The sequence below is a fragment of the Symphodus melops genome, assembly GCF_947650265.1.
Source record: "Symphodus melops genome assembly, chromosome: 8".
Classification (NCBI taxonomy): Eukaryota; Metazoa; Chordata; class Actinopteri; order Labriformes; family Labridae; genus Symphodus; species Symphodus melops.
The window spans coordinates 25,088,934-25,108,747 of NC_136698.1; the positions used below are offsets into that span (position 1 = coordinate 25,088,934).

At 41.0% G+C, this 19,814-nt stretch overlaps 3 protein-coding genes across 3 annotated transcripts; all 3 read left to right on the forward strand.

The window, feature by feature from the left end:
* Positions 1-836: 836 nt before the first annotated feature.
* LOC306828240 (inosine-uridine preferring nucleoside hydrolase-like) lies at positions 837-6,549 on the forward strand. Its single transcript, XM_079350562.1, has 6 exons — positions 837-920; positions 4,706-4,894; positions 5,484-5,666; positions 5,735-5,846; positions 5,909-6,045; positions 6,126-6,549. Exons 2-6 carry the CDS (start codon positions 4,712-4,714, stop codon positions 6,489-6,491), a joined length of 981 nt encoding a protein of 326 aa, XP_079206688.1. The 5' UTR covers positions 837-920; positions 4,706-4,711; the 3' UTR covers positions 6,492-6,549.
* Positions 6,550-6,925: 376 nt separating this feature from the next.
* Positions 6,926-13,070, forward strand: LOC306828238 (inosine-uridine preferring nucleoside hydrolase-like). Its single transcript, XM_079350558.1, has 7 exons — positions 6,926-7,033; positions 7,446-7,568; positions 11,224-11,412; positions 12,006-12,188; positions 12,257-12,368; positions 12,431-12,567; positions 12,647-13,070. The coding sequence occupies exons 3-7, from the start codon at positions 11,230-11,232 to the stop codon at positions 13,010-13,012; spliced, it is 981 nt and encodes a 326-aa protein (XP_079206684.1). The 5' UTR covers positions 6,926-7,033; positions 7,446-7,568; positions 11,224-11,229; the 3' UTR covers positions 13,013-13,070.
* An 845-nt stretch (positions 13,071-13,915) lies between these two features.
* On the forward strand, positions 13,916-19,669 carry LOC306828247 (inosine-uridine preferring nucleoside hydrolase-like). Its single transcript, XM_079350571.1, has 6 exons — positions 13,916-14,166; positions 17,823-18,011; positions 18,605-18,787; positions 18,856-18,967; positions 19,030-19,166; positions 19,246-19,669. Exons 2-6 carry the CDS (start codon positions 17,829-17,831, stop codon positions 19,609-19,611), a joined length of 981 nt encoding a protein of 326 aa, XP_079206697.1. The 5' UTR covers positions 13,916-14,166; positions 17,823-17,828; the 3' UTR covers positions 19,612-19,669.
* Positions 19,670-19,814: the final 145 nt, after the last annotated feature.

Below are 19,814 nucleotides of genomic sequence, written 5' to 3' on the forward strand. Positions count from 1 at the left end.
ATCAATGCAGCTGCAATGCCATCGATGAAGTGTGCCAAAAATGAAAATTTGAAATGCATTCGGGTGAACCATAGAAACATACACGATTTTTACATACATTTTAACAGGATTTGTCATTCCTTCCTGAGCAAAGATTATTTTCTAAAATGCAATTGGTAAGTTCATTTGTATAGTCTTTTGATAAGACACAAGCAACACAAGTGTCTACAGGTATAAAGGTTTGGACTTTTATCAATCAGTAACTGTGTTAACCGCAGACTTCAATCATTAACACATTCACCCGACTCACCTAAATAGTAACACGTCCATACCTACTTGTGTCTGCTGCCCCCGAGTGGCCAACAGTGGAATTGCAGGTAAAACAAAAACCCAATATTCTGCTGAAGTCCTTTATTTAAATTTGCTGACAAATAGAGGCTAATTGTGAATGCTAATAAGATACTTTATTGATCCCGAGGGAAATTCAAGGCCTCCAGTAGCAGTATACAAACAGGCAGGACACAAGACATTAGTTACAATACACACCTGCTGTCCCCCCTCCCCTCTGTATACAATAATCCCCCAAACAAGATTTAGCAGCCCCTATGTGACTAAGAGTAAACATAATTACAGGTTCAACCTGTGCAGTTAGCATTAGCATTAACATTAGCATTAGACTTAAACTTATATAGCACAGGGGTGGACAAAAATAATTAAATCTGGAGAAGAAATTCAAGATCCTCGTAAAAAAAAATGTCAAGATCAAACACCGGCTAAATGTTTCCTCTTAATATCCTTTTTTTTTTTTTTTTTTTCAGATTTGTTTTACCTTCGCCTTATCAAATCATATCATCTTCTTGGAGCTCGCGGCCCACGCTGGTAAAACCATCGGATGATCCTCCAACTGTCACCCTTCAAAGTCTACTTTCACAGACGGAAAGGTAAGTGTGCTCACTAATATTCACATAATACCAAACAATATAATTACACGACAGTCTTACAACGGCGTGGAGAGAGCGCACACACTGTTGCCATGGTAACTGTTTAACCAAAATATGTTAGATAAATCCTCAGCGCAAGTTCAGTTGAGCTACCATGAAGTAAAAAAAACAAGGTGACAGAGAAACTTACTTTATGATTATTAAAATATGTATTTTTGTATTTTAACTGTGGAACAAATGAAGCTGTACGTTCAGTAAATAAGAAAGTAAAGTTTATTTATAGCACCAGGTCTTTTGATAAATGGCTGGCGCTTGTAACCTCTATTACCTAACTGTGATACAGTTTTCATTTAAAAAATCCACTGAATATAAAGTGGATTCACCTATCACACAGTATTGCTATTTAACAAAATCATGCAAATGAAAAAGAAAGAATCCAGTTTTGTGATTGGTTGGCTAACACACACTTTGACGTTGATGACGCTGTGTTACGTCGCATATGCCCAGAATGGGCGGGGCTTTTAATGAGGTAAAATGTGAATTAGTCCTTTGATGCTTTGATCTTCTTTGATGCTTTGATCCGTCACAAAACAATTCTTAACCTTTCAGTAACTCACATTTATCACTGAGTAAAAATCACAACTCATGCAGAGAGTCAATTGATAGACGCATATCAGTATCTGATATATATTTAAGTATCAGCTTCAGCAGAGTTTCGAGATTCAGACCAGCAGTGAAAATCAAACACACAAAGTTGCAAACATGTCCTCAACGAGCCACATCGACACCTTTGTTTTCTGGAATTCAAAGTTATCAGAGGCTCCGGCCCTGATCGAGCAGTACGAGTGTCATGCACTCGACTGTGAAGTGGACCAGACTGCTGAACCTGAGCAGTCAGTGAAGCCCGAGACTATGACAGACCTTCATGATGAAAACATGACCGTGAATAGTCCAGAGGTCAGCACAATCGATTTTCCAAAGAGAGAGTTGTATACAATTCTTGAGGAGCCAGAAGAAGAGGAACGAGCCATGGCATTTGAAGCAAGAGAACTGCAGGCAGCCTCTGCAGCAGAGGAGATCGAACCGCTTCAGCCAGTTAAACCAGGGCTGACAGCTAGTGAAAGTCAGCTCCAAAGCAGGAACCTGGCAGCTAACTACCTAGAGCTTGATGAAAGTGAGTATCCTCAGCTCCAAAGAGACATGCCGAAGAAAGTTCCCATGAAAAAAACAATCCTGGATTTGCCACCTGTAAAAAAGCCCCAAAAAACAGGTGCATTGGCTGCTAAAGAGGAACAAGGACCTGTGGCCACAAGTGAACGACAGGTAGATGCTGCAGTGAAACAGCCCCGGGTATCTGCGGAGTCGGGGAGTAAAAAAGGCAGGAACAAGCTGAGGGACGTCATCCAGATTGGCAGTTGCTGGCAAACAAGAGGCACTGCCCGCTATGACAACACTCAGTCTGCAACAGACTGGAAAATGGTGCAGACTGACAAGCTTGTAAATGCTGTGAAACAAGATGTAGCCAACAGTTCATCTAAGAAAGCACAGGAAGATCTAAGACCTGAAGTGCAACAGGTAACTTTGACACCCGAAGAACCAAAGGTGGCTGTTAAATCTGTGCAAGCACTAACTGATGTGTCACCTGAGGTACCACAGCTAACTGTTGTACCAGAGCAACCACAGGTTGCTGGTATAAAAATCCTAAGGAGGCCGAAACACCCCATCACCCTGATAGGCATTCCACCCAAGAAACATGTGAGTGAACAAGTACAGCTTCCAGCACTGTTATCAGATCCAACTACAAGACAGGAAGCTCCCAAGACCAAGGCCATGAATGCTGCAGATACTTTCTTTCAGCAGAAAGGAGTAAAGATGGTTGAAGTTATTGAGCAAGACTTCTTGAGTGGCAAAGGCGAGTCAACCATCAAGTTGGAAAAAGAAAACGCAGCTTTGATCGCAGAGACAATTCATCTAAAACAAAAGCACCGAGCTCAGACAGATGAGGTTGCAGAGGCTCGCTTAAAAGATGAGCATCGGATCTCTCTCCTGAAGCTGGAGCTACTGCACAGTGGGGCCACCGAAAACTCGGCTCTTCTCAAAGCCAGGAAGCTCCAGGAAGCCATTGAAAAGGAAAAGGGTCTCAATAAGGATCTGGAAACTTCCTTGGCCCAACGGAAGGAAGAAATCTCCAGACTTGTGGCTGCACAGGTCCAGGCTAAAGAAGACCGAAAGAGGGAAGAACTGCAGATGCACGAAGAAAGGAACAGCATCCTGCTAAAGCTAAAGGATCAACAACAGGCCCTCAAGCATGAAACCTCCTCAGACAAACTGGAGGCGAGAATAGACGATCTCACAAAGAAGATGAGGGAGCTTCAAGAGAAACCCAAGAAACCCTCTCTGTGGAAAAGATTCCTCAACTTCTTCAAATAAACTGGATGGAAGTCCCCTCATCCCCCCCCCCCCCCCCCCCAAAAAAAAAAAAAAATTACAAATAAAAAACCAAAATAATAACATTTTGATTCAGCTAATTAATGACAGTGATTCACAAAATCTGACATGAAAAATAGATAAATTTAAAACACTATGACAAAACTGTGGTTATGCAATTTTTTATTTTTTTATTAGGAGCTCACAGAGCCCTCACAGACGATGGGTCTAAAATTTAATTGAATGCTATATTTTTTTTTATTATTTTCATTACTGGATATCATGTTGGTCTCAAACAAGACTGTCTTAAAACCCTTGAGGGACACTTTATGAACAAGTCCTTAAAAATCTGGACAGGAAACCACAATATTATCATCATTGTGATATACTTGATATATATAAAGTTTTAAGCTTTGACAATTGAATTATTTATTCTGATGTTTGTTTAGTGTTTAAGGATAGCTCATGATGCAGCTCCCTCACCATTTAAGAGTTCTATCAATCTTTGCTCTGAGCAGATCTTCGAGGTCTGCCTCAAACGGAGACTGCAAACGTGGCTCCACTTTAGCACAATCTGTATAATCTTTTACAGCCATAAAAGAATGGAATCATCTTCCAACTAGTCTCAAACTTTTCACCTACAAAGTTTAAAAAAAAGAAGTGTTTTAAGTCTTTTCAGCATTAATGTGTCATCTCCACAACTGTTTACATCTCAGGGAAGCTCTCACATAATGTTTTAATATCTGTGTATTGCATGCCTTTCTTCTCACTTATGAAATGTGTGTGTTTGTGTGCACACGTGACGAGTTGATTTGTATTTTACTCTTGCCGTCCCCTGCCCATGGACAACAGATGGAAATGAGCGAGTTAGCTGAATCTGGTCCGAAGCATCTCTTCTCTTCTGAGACGAATGTTTCTTTGTGTACAGTGTCTCTGATTGAGAGCGGCAGTAGCTCAGTCCGTAGGGACTTGGATTGGGAACCAGAGGGTTGGCAGTCCAAGTCCCGATGTGATTCAGACCTGTGTGTGAGAAGCATGTCTCTACAATAATAACAGAGTACCAGAATTTAATTCATAACGTATACACTATTTAAAAAAACTGAAAATAAACTCAACTTTAATTGAATGGTTTTATTTATTGTTTTTCATAAATTATTGTTTTTCATAAATCATGGAACAATAAATCCATCTGCTTTATTATTTTTTCGTTTGATGTCATGCTGCTAAAACTTTTCAGGAAGGTATTTATTATATGTATTTATTCTTTACTCTCATTCATTTAAATGCAAAAGAGGGAAATTATTCTGGTTACTGAATGAAAAGTCAAATAACGTATTGACCTGTTGTAACATCTACAGACGGCCATGGAGAAGAAGCAGGTGATCATTGACACGGACTGTGGCATCGACGATGCTCAGGCCATAATGATGGCTCTGGCAGCTCCCAACATCCAGATTGTGGGAATCACCTGTGTGTTTGGGAACGCAGCAGTTGAAGATGTGTGTCAGAATGTCCTGAGGGTGCTGTCCATCTGTGAGCGTCAAGGGGTACGTTTCTCATGTTTCATATATGAATGACCGGCTGATAGAAAGTTTAATCTGGTTCAGACTGGTTTATATTTAGAAAACATATTTTTCCCTTTGCATGATCAGCCAATCTAATTTAATTCTGTCCTTTTTTTTTTATCAAAGAAAGACAACATTGGATCAACATGATTTTAAGAGATGACCAAATCTTTGTTTTTGACCTGAAACAAACTGGATGTTTTATCCTGATTAAGAAAAACAAAAACGTGGCTTATCCGAGCTGATTTGATCATCTTTCTGTTTCTTAAACAACCCATTCTAAAGACTTGATCCAAACAAGTAGCTTTAATCAGATCACCTGGACAAGAGAGGGAGGTGGAGACAAGTCGGCCTTCTTTATACAATCAATGTACATTTACAGATATAAAAGAGATAAATGTGCTGAAAACTGTGGAAGCTTTTTAATACATCAAATGTGAGCATAAATTAAAAGAAACAACTTGTTGAAATGGTGACAAAAAGACGATATGTTTTGTATGGAGCCAAACTACTTTTACTTTCATATCCGTGAACAAGTCTCACTGCACTAAAGGTGAACTTCTGTCTGCAGATTCCCGTGTTTAAAGGTTGTGGTGGTCCTCTGGTTGGAGCCTGTATCCCAGTCAGTGACCACTTTGGCACCGATGGTCTTGGAGACGTGATTAAAGACAAAGACCCGCAGTGGGAGGAGAAAATCCAGAGAGAGCATGCAGTGAATGCAATGATCAGGCTGGTGACTGAAAACCAGAAGCAGGTGAGAAACCTCTCTGTGTTGTCTGTAAGCTGAAGCTGCTTTCGATTACAAAGTGCCGGCCTCCACAGGTGTCCTTGGTGGCCCTCGGCCCGCTCACTCACCTGGCGTTGGCCGTCAGACTGGATCCAAGTTTTCCCCAAAAGCTCAAAGATTTGTACATAATGGGAGGCAACATGGAAGGTAAAAAGCATCAGTTGTTGTTCCATGTAGTCGGCTCGTATAACTTGATTTTGTGTTTTCAGGAAAAGGAAATGTGACACTGTGTGCAGAGTTTAACTTTGCAATGGATCCAGAGTCGGCTTATGTTGTTCTTGAAGAGTTTCTCTGTCCGACACATGTTGCATCATGGGAATACGCTTGCAGAAACCCACAAACCTGGGTAAGCTCCATGTATGTTTTAAACCCTGCATGTTTGTTCCTTTTTTTAAACTTGTTTAATTGACTTCTGATGCTGTGCAGGAGTTCTTTGAAGAGTTGATCAACCAGGACGCCCCTGCTGCAGCCTTTATGAAGAAGATCACATCTAAATGCTCGGCGTACTCTAAAGAGGCCATGCTGAATAAGAGGGACGTGTACTTTGGACCTGGCTTTGTGTCTTACGACGCATACGCGATGGCGGCGTGTATTGACAGCAGTTTGGTCACCGAGAGAATCGAGTGTCCGGTCCGTGTGGAGCTGCAGGGTTCAATCTGTCGTGGTATGATGGTACTGGATCGCACAAATCAGCTGAAAAAAAGCCACAGTGTGTTTGTTTTGACTAAATGTGACGCTGCAAAGTTTAGTCAGTTACTCATGAATTCTCTCAGACAACCATGTAAGAAGTAATGTTTAAAACCCCATGTGTCATCTGGGACTAAATAAAGTTTGAATCTTCTGAACGACAGTGAGGACTTTTGCTGAAATCCTTTTCTGACAAAATAGAGATGCATCTCACGATCGCTCTCATGTGCATTTACCATCCTTTGAAAAGTGAAATAACGGGCATGCACTGTGATCTCCCCACCTGTCAGGATCAATGCAGCTGCAATGCCATCGATGAAGTGTGCCAAAAATAAAAATCTGAAATGCATTCAGGTGAACCATAGAAACATACACGATTTTTACATACATTTTAACAGGATTTGTCATTCCTTCCTGAGCAAAGATTATTTTCTAAAATGCAATTGGTAAGTTTATTTGTATAGCCTTTTGATAAGACACAAGCAACACAAGTGTCTACAGGTATAAAGGTTTGGACTTTTATCAATCAGTTACTGTGTTAACCGCAGACTTCAATCATTAACACATTCACCCGACTCACCTAAATAGTAACACGTCCATACCTACTTGTGTCTGCTGCCCCCGAGTGGCCAACAGTGGAATTGCAGGTAAAACAAAAACCCAATATTCTGCTGAAGTCCTTTATTTAAATTTGCTGACAAATAGAGGCTAATCGTGAATGCTAATAAGATACTTTATAGATCCCGAGGGAAATTCAAGGCATCCAGCAGCAGTATACAGACAGGCAGGACACAAGACATTAGTTACAATACACACCCGCTGTCCCCCCTCCCCTCTGTATACAATAATCCCCCAAACAAGATTTAGCAGCCCCTATGTGACTAAGAGTAAACATAATTACAGGTTAAACCTGTGCAGTTAGCATTAGCATTAGACTTCAACTTATATAGCACAGGGGTGGACAAAAATAGTTAAGAAGAAATTCAAAATCCTCGTAAAAAAAAAAGTCAAGATCAGACACCGGCTAAATGTTTCCTCTTAATATCCTTTTTTTTTTAGATTTGTTTTAACTTCGCCTTATCAAATCATATCATCTTCTTGGAGCTCGCGGCCCATGCTGGTAAAACCATCGGATGATCCTCCAACTGTCACCCTTCAAAGTCTACTTTCACAGACGGAAAGGTAAGTGTGCTCACTAATATTCACATAATACCAAACAATATGATTACACGACAGTCTTACAACGGCGTGGAAAGAGCGCGCACACTGTTGCCATGGTAACTGTTTAACCAAAATATGTGAGATAAATCCTCAGCGCAAGTTCAGTTGAGCTACCATGAAGTAAAAAAACCAAGGTGACAGAGAAACTTACTTTATGATTATTAAAATATGTATTTTTGTATTTTAACTGTGGAACAAATGAAGCTGTACGTTCAGTAAATAAGAAAGTAAAGTTTATTTATAGCAGCAGGTCTTTTGATAAATGGCTGGCGCTTGTAACCTCTATTACCTAACTGTGATACAGTTTTCATTTTAAAAATCCACTGAATATAAAGTGGATTCACCTATCACACAGTATTGCTATTTAACAAAATCATGCAAATGAAAAAGAAAGAATCCAGTTTTGTGATTGGTTGGCTAACACACACTTTGACGTTGATGACGCTGTGTTACGTCGCATATGCCCAGAATGGGCGGGGCTTTTAATGAGGTAAAATTTGAATTAGTCCTTTGATGCTTTGATCTTCTTTGATGCTTTGATCCGTCACAAAACAATTCTTAACCTTTCAGTAACTCACATTTATCACTGGGTAAAAATCACAACTCATGCAGACAGTCAATTGATAGACGCATATCAGTATCTGATATATATTTAAGTATCAGCTTCAGCAGAGTTTCGAGATTCAGACCAGCAGTGAAAATCAAACACACAAAGGTGCAAACATGTCCTCAACGAGCCACATCGACACCTTTGTTTTCTGGAATTCAAAGTTATCAGAGGCTCCGGCCCTGATCCAGCAGTACGAGTGTCATGCACTCGACTGTGAAGTGGACCAGACTGCAGAACCTGAGCAGTCAGTGAAGCCCGAGACTATGACAGACCTTCATGATGAAAACATGACCGTGAATAGTCCAGAGGTCAGCACAATCGATTTTCCAAAGAGAGAGTTGTATACAATTCTTGAGGAGCCAGAAGAAGAGGAACGAGCCATGGCATTTGAAGCAAGAGAACTGCAGGCAGCCTCTGCAGCAGAGGAGATCGAACCGCTTCAGCCAGTTAAACCAGGGCTGACAGCTAGTGAAAGTCAGCTCCAAAGCAGAAACCTGGCAGCTAATTACCTAGAGCTCGATGAAAGTGAGTATCCTCAGCTCCAAAGAGAGATGCCGAAGAAAGTTCCCATGAAAAAAACAATCCTGGATTTGCCACCTGTAAAAAAGCCCCAAAAAACAGGTGCATTGGCTGCTGAAGAGGAACAAGGACCTGTGGCCACAAGTGAACGACAGGTAGATGCTGCAGTGAAACAGCCCCGGGTATCTGCAGAGTCGGGAGGTAAAAAAGGCAGGAACAAGCTGAGGGACGTCATCCAGATTGGCAGTTGCTGGCAAACAAGAGGCACTGCCCGCTATGACAACACTCAGTCTGCAACAGACTGGAAAATGGTGCAGACTGACAAGCTTGTAAATGCTGTGAAACAAGATGTAACCAACAGTACATCTAAGAGAGCACAGGAAGATCTAAGACCTGAAGTGCAACAGGTAACCTTGACACCCGAAGAACCAAAGGTGGCTGTTAAATCTGTGCAAGCACTAACTGATGTGTCACCTGAGGTACCACAGGTAACTGTTGTACCAGAGCAACCACAGGTTGCTGGTATAAAAATCCTAAGGAGGCCAAAACACCCCATCACCCTGATAGGCATTCCACCCAAGAAACATGTGAGTGAACAAGTACAGCTTCCAGCACTGTTATCAGATCCAACTACAAGACAGGAAGCTCCCAAGACCAAGGCCATGAATGCTGCAGATACTTTCTTTCAGCAGAAAGGAGTAAAGATGGTTGAAGTTATTGAGCAAGACTTCTTGAGTGGCAAAGGCGAGTCAACCATCAAGTTGGAAAAAGAAAATGCAGCTTTGATCGCAGAGACAATTCATCTAAAACAAAGGCTCCGAGCTCAGACAGATGAGGCTGCAGAGGCTCGCTTAAAAGATGAGCAACGGATCTCTCTCCTGAAGCTGGAGCTACTGCACAGTGGGGCCACCGAAAACTCGGCTCTTCTCAAAGCCAGGAAGCTCCAGGAAGCCATTGAAAAGGAAAAGGGTCTCAATAAGGATCTGGAAACTTCCTTGGCCCAACGGAAGGAAGAAATCTCCAGACTTGTGGCTGCACAGGCCCAGGCTAAAGAAGACCGAAAGAGGGAAGAACTGCAGATGCACGAAGAAAGGAACAGCATCCTGCTAAAGCTAAAGGATCAACAACAGGCCCTCAAGCATGAAACCTCCTTAGACAAACTGGAGGCGAGAATAGACGATCTCACAAAGAAGATGAGGGAGCTTCAAGAGAAACCCAAGAAACCCTCTCTGTGGAAAAGATTCCTCAACTTCTTCAAATAAACTGGATGGAAGTCCCTTCATCCCCCCCCCCCCCCCCAAAAAAAAAAAAAAAAAATTACAAATAAAAAAACCAAAATAATAACATTTTGATTCAGCTAATTAATAACAGTGATTCACAAAATCTGACGTGAAAAATAGATAAATTTAAAACACTATGACAAAACTGTGGTTATGCAATTATTTTTTTATTAGGAGCTCACAGAGCCCTCACAGACGATGGGTTTATTTGAATACTATATATTTTTTTTTATTTTCATTACTGGATATCATGTTGGTCTCAAGCAAACAAGACTGTCTTAAAACCCTTGAGAGACACTTTATGAACAAGTCCTTAAAAATCTGGACAGGAAACCACAATATTATCATCATTGTGATATACTTGATATATATAAAGTTTTAAGCTTTGACAATTGAATCATATATTCTGATGTTTGTTTAGTGTTTAAGGATCGCCCATGATGCAGCTCACTCACCATTTAAGAGTTTTAGGAATCTTTGCTCTGAGCAGATTTTCGTTGTCTGCCTCAAACAGAGACTGCAAACGTGGCTCCACTTTAGCACAATCTGTATAATCTTTTACAGCCATAAAAGAATGGAATCATCTTCCAACTAGTCTCAAACTTTTCACCTACAAAGTTTTAAAAAAAAAAGTGTTTTAAGTCTTTTCAGCATTAATGTGCCATCTCCACAACTGTTTACATCTCAGGGAAGCTCTAACATAATGTTTTAATATCTGTGTATTGATCTATGCCTTTCTTCTCACTTATGAAATGTGTGTTTGTGTGCACACATGACGAGTTGATTTGTATTTTACTCTTGCCGTCCCCTGCCCATGGACAACAGATGGAAATGAGCGAGTTAGCTGAATCTGGTCCGAAGCATCTCTTCTCTTCTGAGACGAATGTTTCTTTGTGTACAGTGTCTCTGATTGAGAGCGGCAGGGACTTGGATTGGGAACCAGAGGGTTGGCAGTCCAAGTCCCGATGTGATTCAGACCTGTGTGTTAGAAGCATGTCTCTACAATAATAACAGAGTACCATAATTTAATTGATAAAGTATACACAATTTAAATTTTTTTTTTTTTTTTTTTTTTTTTTATGTCATTGGCCAGCACAATTCAATTAGACTCTGATAACTCTCATTCATTTAAATGCAAAGGAGGGAAGTTATTCTGGTTACTGAATGAAAAGTCAAATAACGTATTAACCTGTTGTAACATCTACAGACGGCCATGGAGAAGAAGCAGGTGATCATTGACACGGACCGTGGCATAGACGATGCTCAGGCCATAATGATGGCTCTGGCAGCTCCCAACATCCAGATTGTGGGAATCACCTGTGTGTTTGGGAACGCAGCAGTTGAAGATGTGTGTCAGAATGTCCTGAGGGTGCTGTCCATCTGTGAGCGTCAAGGGGTACGTTTCTCATGTTTCATATATGAATGACCGGCTGATAGAAAGTTTAATCTGGTTCAGACTGGTTTATATTTAGAAAACATATTTTTCCCTTTGCATGATCAGCCAATCTAATTTACTTCTGTCCTTTTTTTCTTTTTTATCAAAGAAAGTCAACATTGGATCAACATGATTTTAAGAGATGACCAAATCTTTGTTTTTGACCTGAAACAAACTGGATGTTTTATCCTGATTAAGAAAAACAAAAACGTGGCTTATCTGAGCTGATTTGATCATCTTTCTGTTTCTTAAACAACCCATTCCAAAGACTTGATCCAAACAAGTAGCTTTAATCAGATCACCTGGACAAGAGAGGGAGGTGGAGACAAGTCGGCCTTCTTTATACAATCAATGTACATTTACAGATATAAAAGAGATAAATGTGCTGAAAACTGTGGAAGCTTTTTAATACATCAAATGTGAGCAAAAATTAAAAGAAACAACTTGTTGAAATGGTTACAAAAAGACGATATGTTTTGTATGGAGCCAAACTACTTTTACTTTCATATCCGTGAACAAGTCTCACTGCACTAAAGGTGAACTTCTGTCTGCAGATTCCCGTGTTTAAAGGTTGTGGTGGTCCTCTGGTTGGAGCCTGTATCCCAGTCAGTGACCACTTTGGCACCGATGGTCTTGGAGACGTGATTAAAGACAAAGACCCGCAGTGGGAGGAGAAAATCCAGAGAGAGCATGCAGTGAATGCAATGATCAGGCTGGTGACTGAAAACCAGAAGCAGGTGAGAAACCTCTCTGTGTTGTCTGTAAGCTGAAGCTGCTTTCGATTACAAAGTGCCGGCCTCCACAGGTGTCCTTGGTGGCCCTCGGCCCGCTCACTCACCTGGCGTTGGCCGTCAGACTGGATCCAAGTTTTCCCCAAAAGCTCAAAGATTTGTACATAATGGGAGGCAACATGGAAGGTAAAAAGCATCAGTTGTTGTTCCATGCAGTCGGCTCGTATAACTTGATTTTGTGTTTTTAGGAAAAGGAAATGTGACACTGTGTGCCGAGTTTAACTTTGCAATGGATCCAGAGTCGGCTTATGTTGTTCTTGAAGAGTTTCTCTGTCCGACACATGTTGCATCATGGGAATACGCTTGCAGAAACCCACAAACCTGGGTAAGCTCCATGTATGTTTTAAACCCTGCATGTTTGTTCCTTTTTTAAACTTGTTTAATTGACTTCTGATGCTGTGCAGGAGTTCTTTGAAGAGTTGATCAACCAGGACGCCCCTGCTGCAGCCTTTATGAAGAAGATCACATCTAAATGCTCGGCGTACTCTAAAGAGGCCATGCTGAATAAGAGGGACGTGTACTTTGGACCTGGCTTTGTGTCTTACGACGCATACGCGATGGCGGCGTGTATTGACAGCAGTTTGGTCACCGAGAGAATCGAGTGTCCGGTCCGTGTGGAGCTGCAGGGTTCAATCTGTCGTGGTATGATGGTACTGGATCGCACAAATCAGCTGAAAAAAAGCCACAGTGTGTTTGTTTTGACTAAATGTGACGCTGCAAAGTTTAGTCAGTTACTCATGAATTCTCTCAGACAACCATGTAAGAAGTAATGTTTAAAACCCCATGTGTCATCTGGGACTAAATAAAGTTTGAATCTTCTGAACGACAGTGAGGACTTTTGCTGAAATCCTTTTCTGACAAAATAGAGATGCATCTCACGATCGCTCTCATGTGCATTTACCATCCTTTGAAAAGTGAAATAACGGGCATGCACTGTGATCTCCCCACCTGTCAGGATCAATGCAGCTGCAATGCCATCGATGAAGTGTGCCAAAAATAAAAATCTGAAATGCATTCGGGTGAACCATAGAAACATACACGATTTTTACATACATTTTAACAGGATTTGTCATTCCTTCCTGAGCAAAGATTATTTTCTAAAATGCAATTGGTAAGTGTATTTGTATAGTCTTTTGATAAGTTAATTTCAGTTCACTTTATATTCATATAAACTCATTGCACCAGTGTTTTTAACGTTTTCTTCAACACAAGTGTCTACAGGTATAAAGGTTTGGACTTTTATCAATCAGTAGCTGTGTTAACCGCAGACTGCAATCATTAACACATTCATCCTATTCACCTAAATAGTAACACGTCCATACCTACTTGTGTCTGCTGCCCCCGAGTGGCCAACAGTGGAATTGCAGGTAAAACAAAAACCCAATATTCTGCTGAAGTCCTTTATTTAAATTTGCTGACAAATAGAGGCTAATCGTGAATGCTAATGAGATACTTTATTGATCACGAGGGAAATTCAAGGCATCCAGTAGCAGTATACAAACAGGCAGGACACAAGACATTAGTTACAATACACACCCGCTGTCCCCCCTCCCCTCTGTATACAATAATCCCCCAAACAAGATTTAGCAGCCCCTATGTGACTAAGAGTCAACATAATTACAGGTTCAACCTGTGCAGTTAGCATTAGCATTAACATTAGCATTAGACTTCAACTTATATAGCACAGGGGTGGACAAAAATAATTAAATCTGGAGAAGAAATTCAAAATCCACGTAAAAAAAAAAGTCAAGATCAAACACCGGCTAAATGTTTCCTCTTAATATCCTTTTTTTTTTTTTAGATTTGTTTTAACTTCGCCTTATCAAATCATATCATCTTCTTGGAGCTCGCGGCCCATGCTGGTAAAACCATCGGATGATCCTCCAACTGTCACCCTTCAAAGTCTACTTTCACAGACGGAAAGGTAAGTGTGCTCACTAATATTCACATAATACCAAACAATATGATTACACGACAGTCTTACAACGGCGTGGAAAGAGCGCACACACTGTTGCCATGGTAACTGTTTAACCAAAATATGTGAGATAAATCCTCAGCGCAAGTTCAGTTGAGCTACCATGAAGTAAAAAACAAGGTGACAGAGAAACTTACTTTATGATTATTAAAATATGTATTTTTGTATTTTAACTGTGGAACAAATGAAGCTGTACGTTCAGTAAATAAGAAAGTAAAGTTTATTTATAGCAGCAGGTCTTTTGATAAATGGCTGGCGCTTGTAACCTCTATTACCTAACGGTGATACAGTTTTCATTTAAAAATTCCACTGAATATAAAGTGGATTCACCTATCACACAGTATTGCTATTTAACAAAATCATGCAAATGAAAAAGAAAGAATCCAGTTTTGTGATTGGTTGGCTAACACACACTTTGACGTTGATGACGCTGTGTTACGTCGCATATGCCCAGAATGGGCGGGGCTTTTAATGAGGTAAAATTTGAATTAGTCCTTTGATGCTTTGATCTTCTTTGATGCTTTGATCCGTCACAAAACAATTCTTAACCTTTCAGTAACTCACATTTATCACTGAGTAAAAATCACAACTCATGCAGACAGTCAATTGATAGACGCATATCAGTATCTGATATATATTTAAGTATCAGCTTCAGCAGAGTTTTGAGATTCAGACCAGCCGTGAAAATCAAACACACAAAGGTGCAAACATGTCCTCAACGAGCCACATCGACACCTTTGTTTTCTGGAATTCAAAGTTATCAGAGGCTCCGGCCCTGATCGAGCAGTACGAGTGTCATGCACTCGACTGTGAAGTGGACCAGATTGCAGATCCTGAGCAGTCAGTGAAGCCCGAGACTATGACAGACCTTCATGATGAAAACATGACCGTGAATAGTCCAGAGGTCAGCACAATCGATTTTCCAAAGAGAGAGTTGTATACAATTCTTGAGGAGCCAGAAGAAGAGGAACGAGCCATGGCATTTGAAGCAAGAGAACTGCAGGCAGCCTCTGCAGCAGAGGAGATCGAACCGCTTCAGCCAGTTAAACCAGGGCTGACAGCTAGTGAAAGTCAGCTCCAAAGCAGAAACCTGGCAGCTAATTACCTAGAGCTCGACGAAAGTGAGTATCCTCAGCTCCAAAGAGAGATGCCGAAGAAAGTTCCCATGAAAAAAACAATCCTGGATTTGCCACCTGTAAAAAAGCCCCAAAAAACAGGTGCATTGGCTGCTAAAGAGGAACAAGGACCTGTGGCCACAAGTGAACGACAGGTAGATGCTGCAGTGAAACAGCCCCGGGTATCTGCGGAGTCGGGAGGTAAAAAAGGCAGGAACAAGCTGAGGGACGTCATCCAGATTGGCAGTTGCTGGCAAACAAGAGGCACTGCCCGCTATGACAACACTCAGTCTGCAACAGACTGGAAAATGGTGCAGACTGACAAGCTTGTAAATGCTGTGAAACAAGATGTAGCCAACAGTACATCTAAGAAAGCACAGGAAGATCTAAGACCTGAAGTGCAACAGGTAACTTTGACACCCGAAGAACCAAAGGTGGCTGTTAAATCTGTGCAAGCACTAACTGATGTGTCACCTGAGGTACCACAGGTAACTGTTGTACCAGAGCAACCACAGGTTGCTGGTATAAAAATCCTAAGGAGGCCAAAACACCCCATCACCCTGATAGGCATTCCACCCAAGAAACATGTGAGTGAACAAGTACAGCTTCCAGCACTGTTATCAGATCCAACTACAAGACAGGAAGCTCCCAAGACCAAGGCCATGAATGCTGCAGATACTTTCTTTCAGCAGAAAGGAGTAAAGATGGTTGAAGTTATTGAGCAAGACTTCTTGAGTGGCAAAGGCGAGTCAACCATCAAGTTGGAAAAAGAAAACGCAGCTTTGATCGCAGAGACAATTCATCTAAAACAAAGGCTCCGAGCTCAGACAGATGAGGCTGCAGAGGCTCGCTTAAAAGATGAGCAACGGATCTCTCTCCTGAAGCTGGAGCTACTGCACAGTGGGGCCACCGAAAACTCGGCTCTTCTCAAAGCCAGGAAGCTCCAGGAAGCCATTGAAAAGGAAAAGGGTCTCAATAAGGATCTGGAAACTTCCTTGGCCCAACGGAAGGAAGAAATCTCCAGACTTGTGGCTGCACAGGCCCAGGCTAAAGAAGACCGAAAGAGGGAAGAACTGCAGATGCATGAAGAAAGGAACAGCATCCTGCTAAAGCTAAAGGATCAACAACAGGCCCTCAAGCATGAAACCTCCTTAGACAAACTGGAGGCGAGAATAGACGATCTCACAAAGAAGATGAGGGAGCTTCAAGAGAAACCCAAGAAACCCTCTCTGTGGAAAAGATTCCTCAACTTCTTCAAATAAACTGGATGGAATTCCCCTCATCCCCCGCCCCCCCCCCCCCCCCCCCCCAAAAAAAAATAAAATAAAAAAAAATTACAAATAAAAAACCAAAATAATAACATTTTGATTCAGCTAATTAATGACAGTGATTCACAAAATCTGACGTGAAAAATAAATACATTTAGAACAGTATGACAAAACTGTGGTTATGCAATTATTTTTTTATTAGGAGCTCACAGAGCCCTCACAGACGATGGGTTTATTTCAATGCTATATTTTTATTATTATTTTCATTACTGGATATCATGTTTGTCTCAAGCAAACAAGACTGTCTTAAAAACCTTGAGAGACACTTTATGAACAAGTCCTTAAAATCTGGACAGGAAACCACAATATTATCATCATTGTGATATACTTGATATATATAAAGTTTTAAGCTTTGACAATTGAATCATTTATTCTGATGTTTGTTTATTGTTTAAGGATCGCCCATGATGCAGCTCCCTCACCATTTAAGAGCTTTAGGAATCTTTGCTCTGAGCAGATTTTCGTTGTCTGCCTCAAACAGAGACTGCAAACGTGGCTCCACTTTAGCACAATCTGTATAATCTTTTACAGCCATAAAAGAATGGAATAATCTTCCAACTAGTCTCAAACTTTGCACAAATCTTTGCACTTTCACCTACAAATTAAAAAAAAAAAAAAAAGTGTTTTAAGTCTTTTCAGCATTATTGTGCCATATCCACAACTGTTTACATCTCAAGGAAACTCTCACATAATGTTTTAATATCTGTGTATTGCATGCCTTTCTTCTCACTTATGAAATGTGTGTTTGTGTGCACACATGACGAGTTGATTTGTATTTTACTCTTGCCGTCCCCTGCCCATGGACAACAGATGGAAATGAGCGAGTTAGCTGAATCTGGTCCGAAGCATCTCTTCTCTTCTGAGACGAATGTTTCTTTGTGTACAGTGTCTCTGATTGAGAGCGGCAGGGACTTGGATTGGGAACCAGAGGGTTGCCAGTCCAAGTCCCGATGTGATTCAGACCTGTGTGTTAGAAGCATGTCTCTACAATAATAACAGAGTACCAGAATTTAATTGATAAAGTATACACAATTTAAATTTATTTTTATTTATTTATTTTTTTTATGTCATTGGCTGATTCATTTAAATGCAAAAGAGGGAAGTTATTCTGGTTACTGAATGAAAAGTCAAATAATGTATTAACCTGTTGTAACATCTACAGACGGCCATGGAGAAGAAGCAGGTGATCATTGACACGGACTGTGGCATCGACGATGCTCAGGCCATAATGATGGCTCTGGCAGCTCCCAACATCCAGATTGTGGGAATCACCTGTGTGTTTGGGAACGCAGCAGTTGAAGATGTGTGTCAGAATGTCCTGAGGGTGCTGTCCATCTGTGAGCGTCAAGGGGTACGTTTCTCATGTTTCATATATGAATGACCGGCTGATAGAAAGTTTAATCTGGTTCAGACTGGTTTATATTTAGAAAATATATTTTTCCCTTTGCATGATCAGCCAATCTAATTTACTTCTGTCCTTTTTTTCTTTTTTATCAAAGAAAGTCAACATTGGATCAACATGATTTTAAGAGATGACCAAATCTTTGTTTTTGACCTGAAACAAACTCGATGTTTTATCCTGATTAAGAAAAACAAAAACGTGGCTTATCCGAGCTGATTTGATCATCTTTCTGTTTCTTAAACAACCCATTCCAAAGACTTGATCCAAACAAGTAGCTTTAATCAGATCACCTGGACAAGAGAGGGAGGTGGAGACAAGTCGGCCTTCTTTATACAATCAATGTACATTTACAGATATAAAAGAGATAAATGTGCTGAAAACTGTGGAAGCTTTTTAATACATCAAATGTGAGCATAAATTAAAAGAAACAACTTGTTGAAATGGTTACAAAAAGACGATATGTTTTGTATGGAGCCAAACTACTTTTACTTTCATATCCGTGAACAAGTCTCACTGCACTAAAGGTGAACTTCTGTCTGCAGATTCCCGTGTTTAAAGGTTCTGGTGGTCCTCTGGTTGGAGCCTGTATCCCAGTCAGTGACCACTTTGGCACCGATGGTCTTGGAGACGTGATTAAAGACAAAGACCCGCAGTGGGAGGAGAAAATCCAGAGAGAGCATGCAGTGAATGCAATGATCAGGCTGGTGACTGAAAACCAGAAGCAGGTGAGAAACCTCTCTGTGTTGTCTGTAAGCTGAAGCTGCTTTCGATTACAAAGTGCCGGCCTCCACAGGTGTCCTTGGTGGCCCTCGGCCCGCTCACTCACCTGGCGTTGGCCGTCAGACTGGATCCAAGTTTTCCCCAAAAGCTCAAAGATTTGTACATAATGGGAGGCAACATGGAAGGTAAAAAGCATCAGTTGTTGTTCCATGTAGTCGGCTCGTATAACTTGATTTTGTGTTTTTAGGAAAAGGAAATGTGACACTGTGTGCAGAGTTTAACTTTGCAATGGATCCAGAGTCGGCTTATGTTGTTCTTGAAGAGTTTCTCTGTCCGACACATGTTGCATCATGGGAATACGCTTGCAGAAACCCTCAAACCTGGGTAAGCTCCATGTATGTTTTAAACCCTGCATGTTTGTTCCTTTTTTAAACTTGTTTAATTGACTTCTGATGCTGTGCAGGAGTTCTTTGAAGAGTTGATCAACCAGGACGCCCCTGCTGCAGCCTTTATGAAGAAGATCACATCTAAATGCTCGGCGTACTCTAAAGAGGCCATGCTGAATAAGAGGGACGTGTACTTTGGACCTGGCTTTGTGTCTTACGACGCATACGCGATGGCGGCGTGTATTGACAGCAGTTTGGTCACCGAGAGAATCGAGTGTCCGGTCCGTGTGGAGCTGCAGGGTTCAATCTGTCGTGGTATGATGGTACTGGATCGCACAAATCAGCTGAAAAAAAGCCACAGTGTGTTTGTTTTGACTAAATGTGACGCTGCAAAGTTTAGTCAGTTACTCATGAATTCTCTCAGACAACCATGTAAGAAGTAATGTTTAAAACCCCATGTGTCATCTGGGACTAAATAAAGTTTGAATCTTCTGAACGACAGTGAGGACTTTTGCTGAAATCCTTTTCTGACAAAATAGAGATGCATCTCACGATCGCTCTCATGTGCATTTACCATCCTTTGAAAAGTGAAATAACGGGCATGCACTGTGATCTCCCCACCTGTCAGGATCAATGCAGCTGCAAT

Bases quoted from the DNA above. Each gene is read 5' to 3' on its own strand.
- LOC306828240 (XM_079350562.1), top strand. From the start codon at position 4,712: ATGGAGAAGAAGCAGGTGATCATTGACACGGACTGTGGCATCGACGAT. The intron at 4,895-5,483 runs GTACGTTTCTCA...TTCTGTCTGCAG, and splicing joins CCATCTGTGAGCGTCAAGGG to ATTCCCGTGTTTAAAGGTTG. The intron at 5,847-5,908 runs GTAAAAAGCATC...TTGTGTTTTCAG, and splicing joins AATGGGAGGCAACATGGAAG to GAAAAGGAAATGTGACACTG.
- LOC306828238 (XM_079350558.1), top strand. From the start codon at position 11,230: ATGGAGAAGAAGCAGGTGATCATTGACACGGACCGTGGCATAGACGAT. The intron at 12,369-12,430 runs GTAAAAAGCATC...TTGTGTTTTTAG, and splicing joins AATGGGAGGCAACATGGAAG to GAAAAGGAAATGTGACACTG. The intron at 12,568-12,646 runs GTAAGCTCCATG...GATGCTGTGCAG, and splicing joins GCAGAAACCCACAAACCTGG to GAGTTCTTTGAAGAGTTGAT.
- LOC306828247 (XM_079350571.1), top strand. From the start codon at position 17,829: ATGGAGAAGAAGCAGGTGATCATTGACACGGACTGTGGCATCGACGAT. The intron at 18,968-19,029 runs GTAAAAAGCATC...TTGTGTTTTTAG, and splicing joins AATGGGAGGCAACATGGAAG to GAAAAGGAAATGTGACACTG. The intron at 19,167-19,245 runs GTAAGCTCCATG...GATGCTGTGCAG, and splicing joins GCAGAAACCCTCAAACCTGG to GAGTTCTTTGAAGAGTTGAT.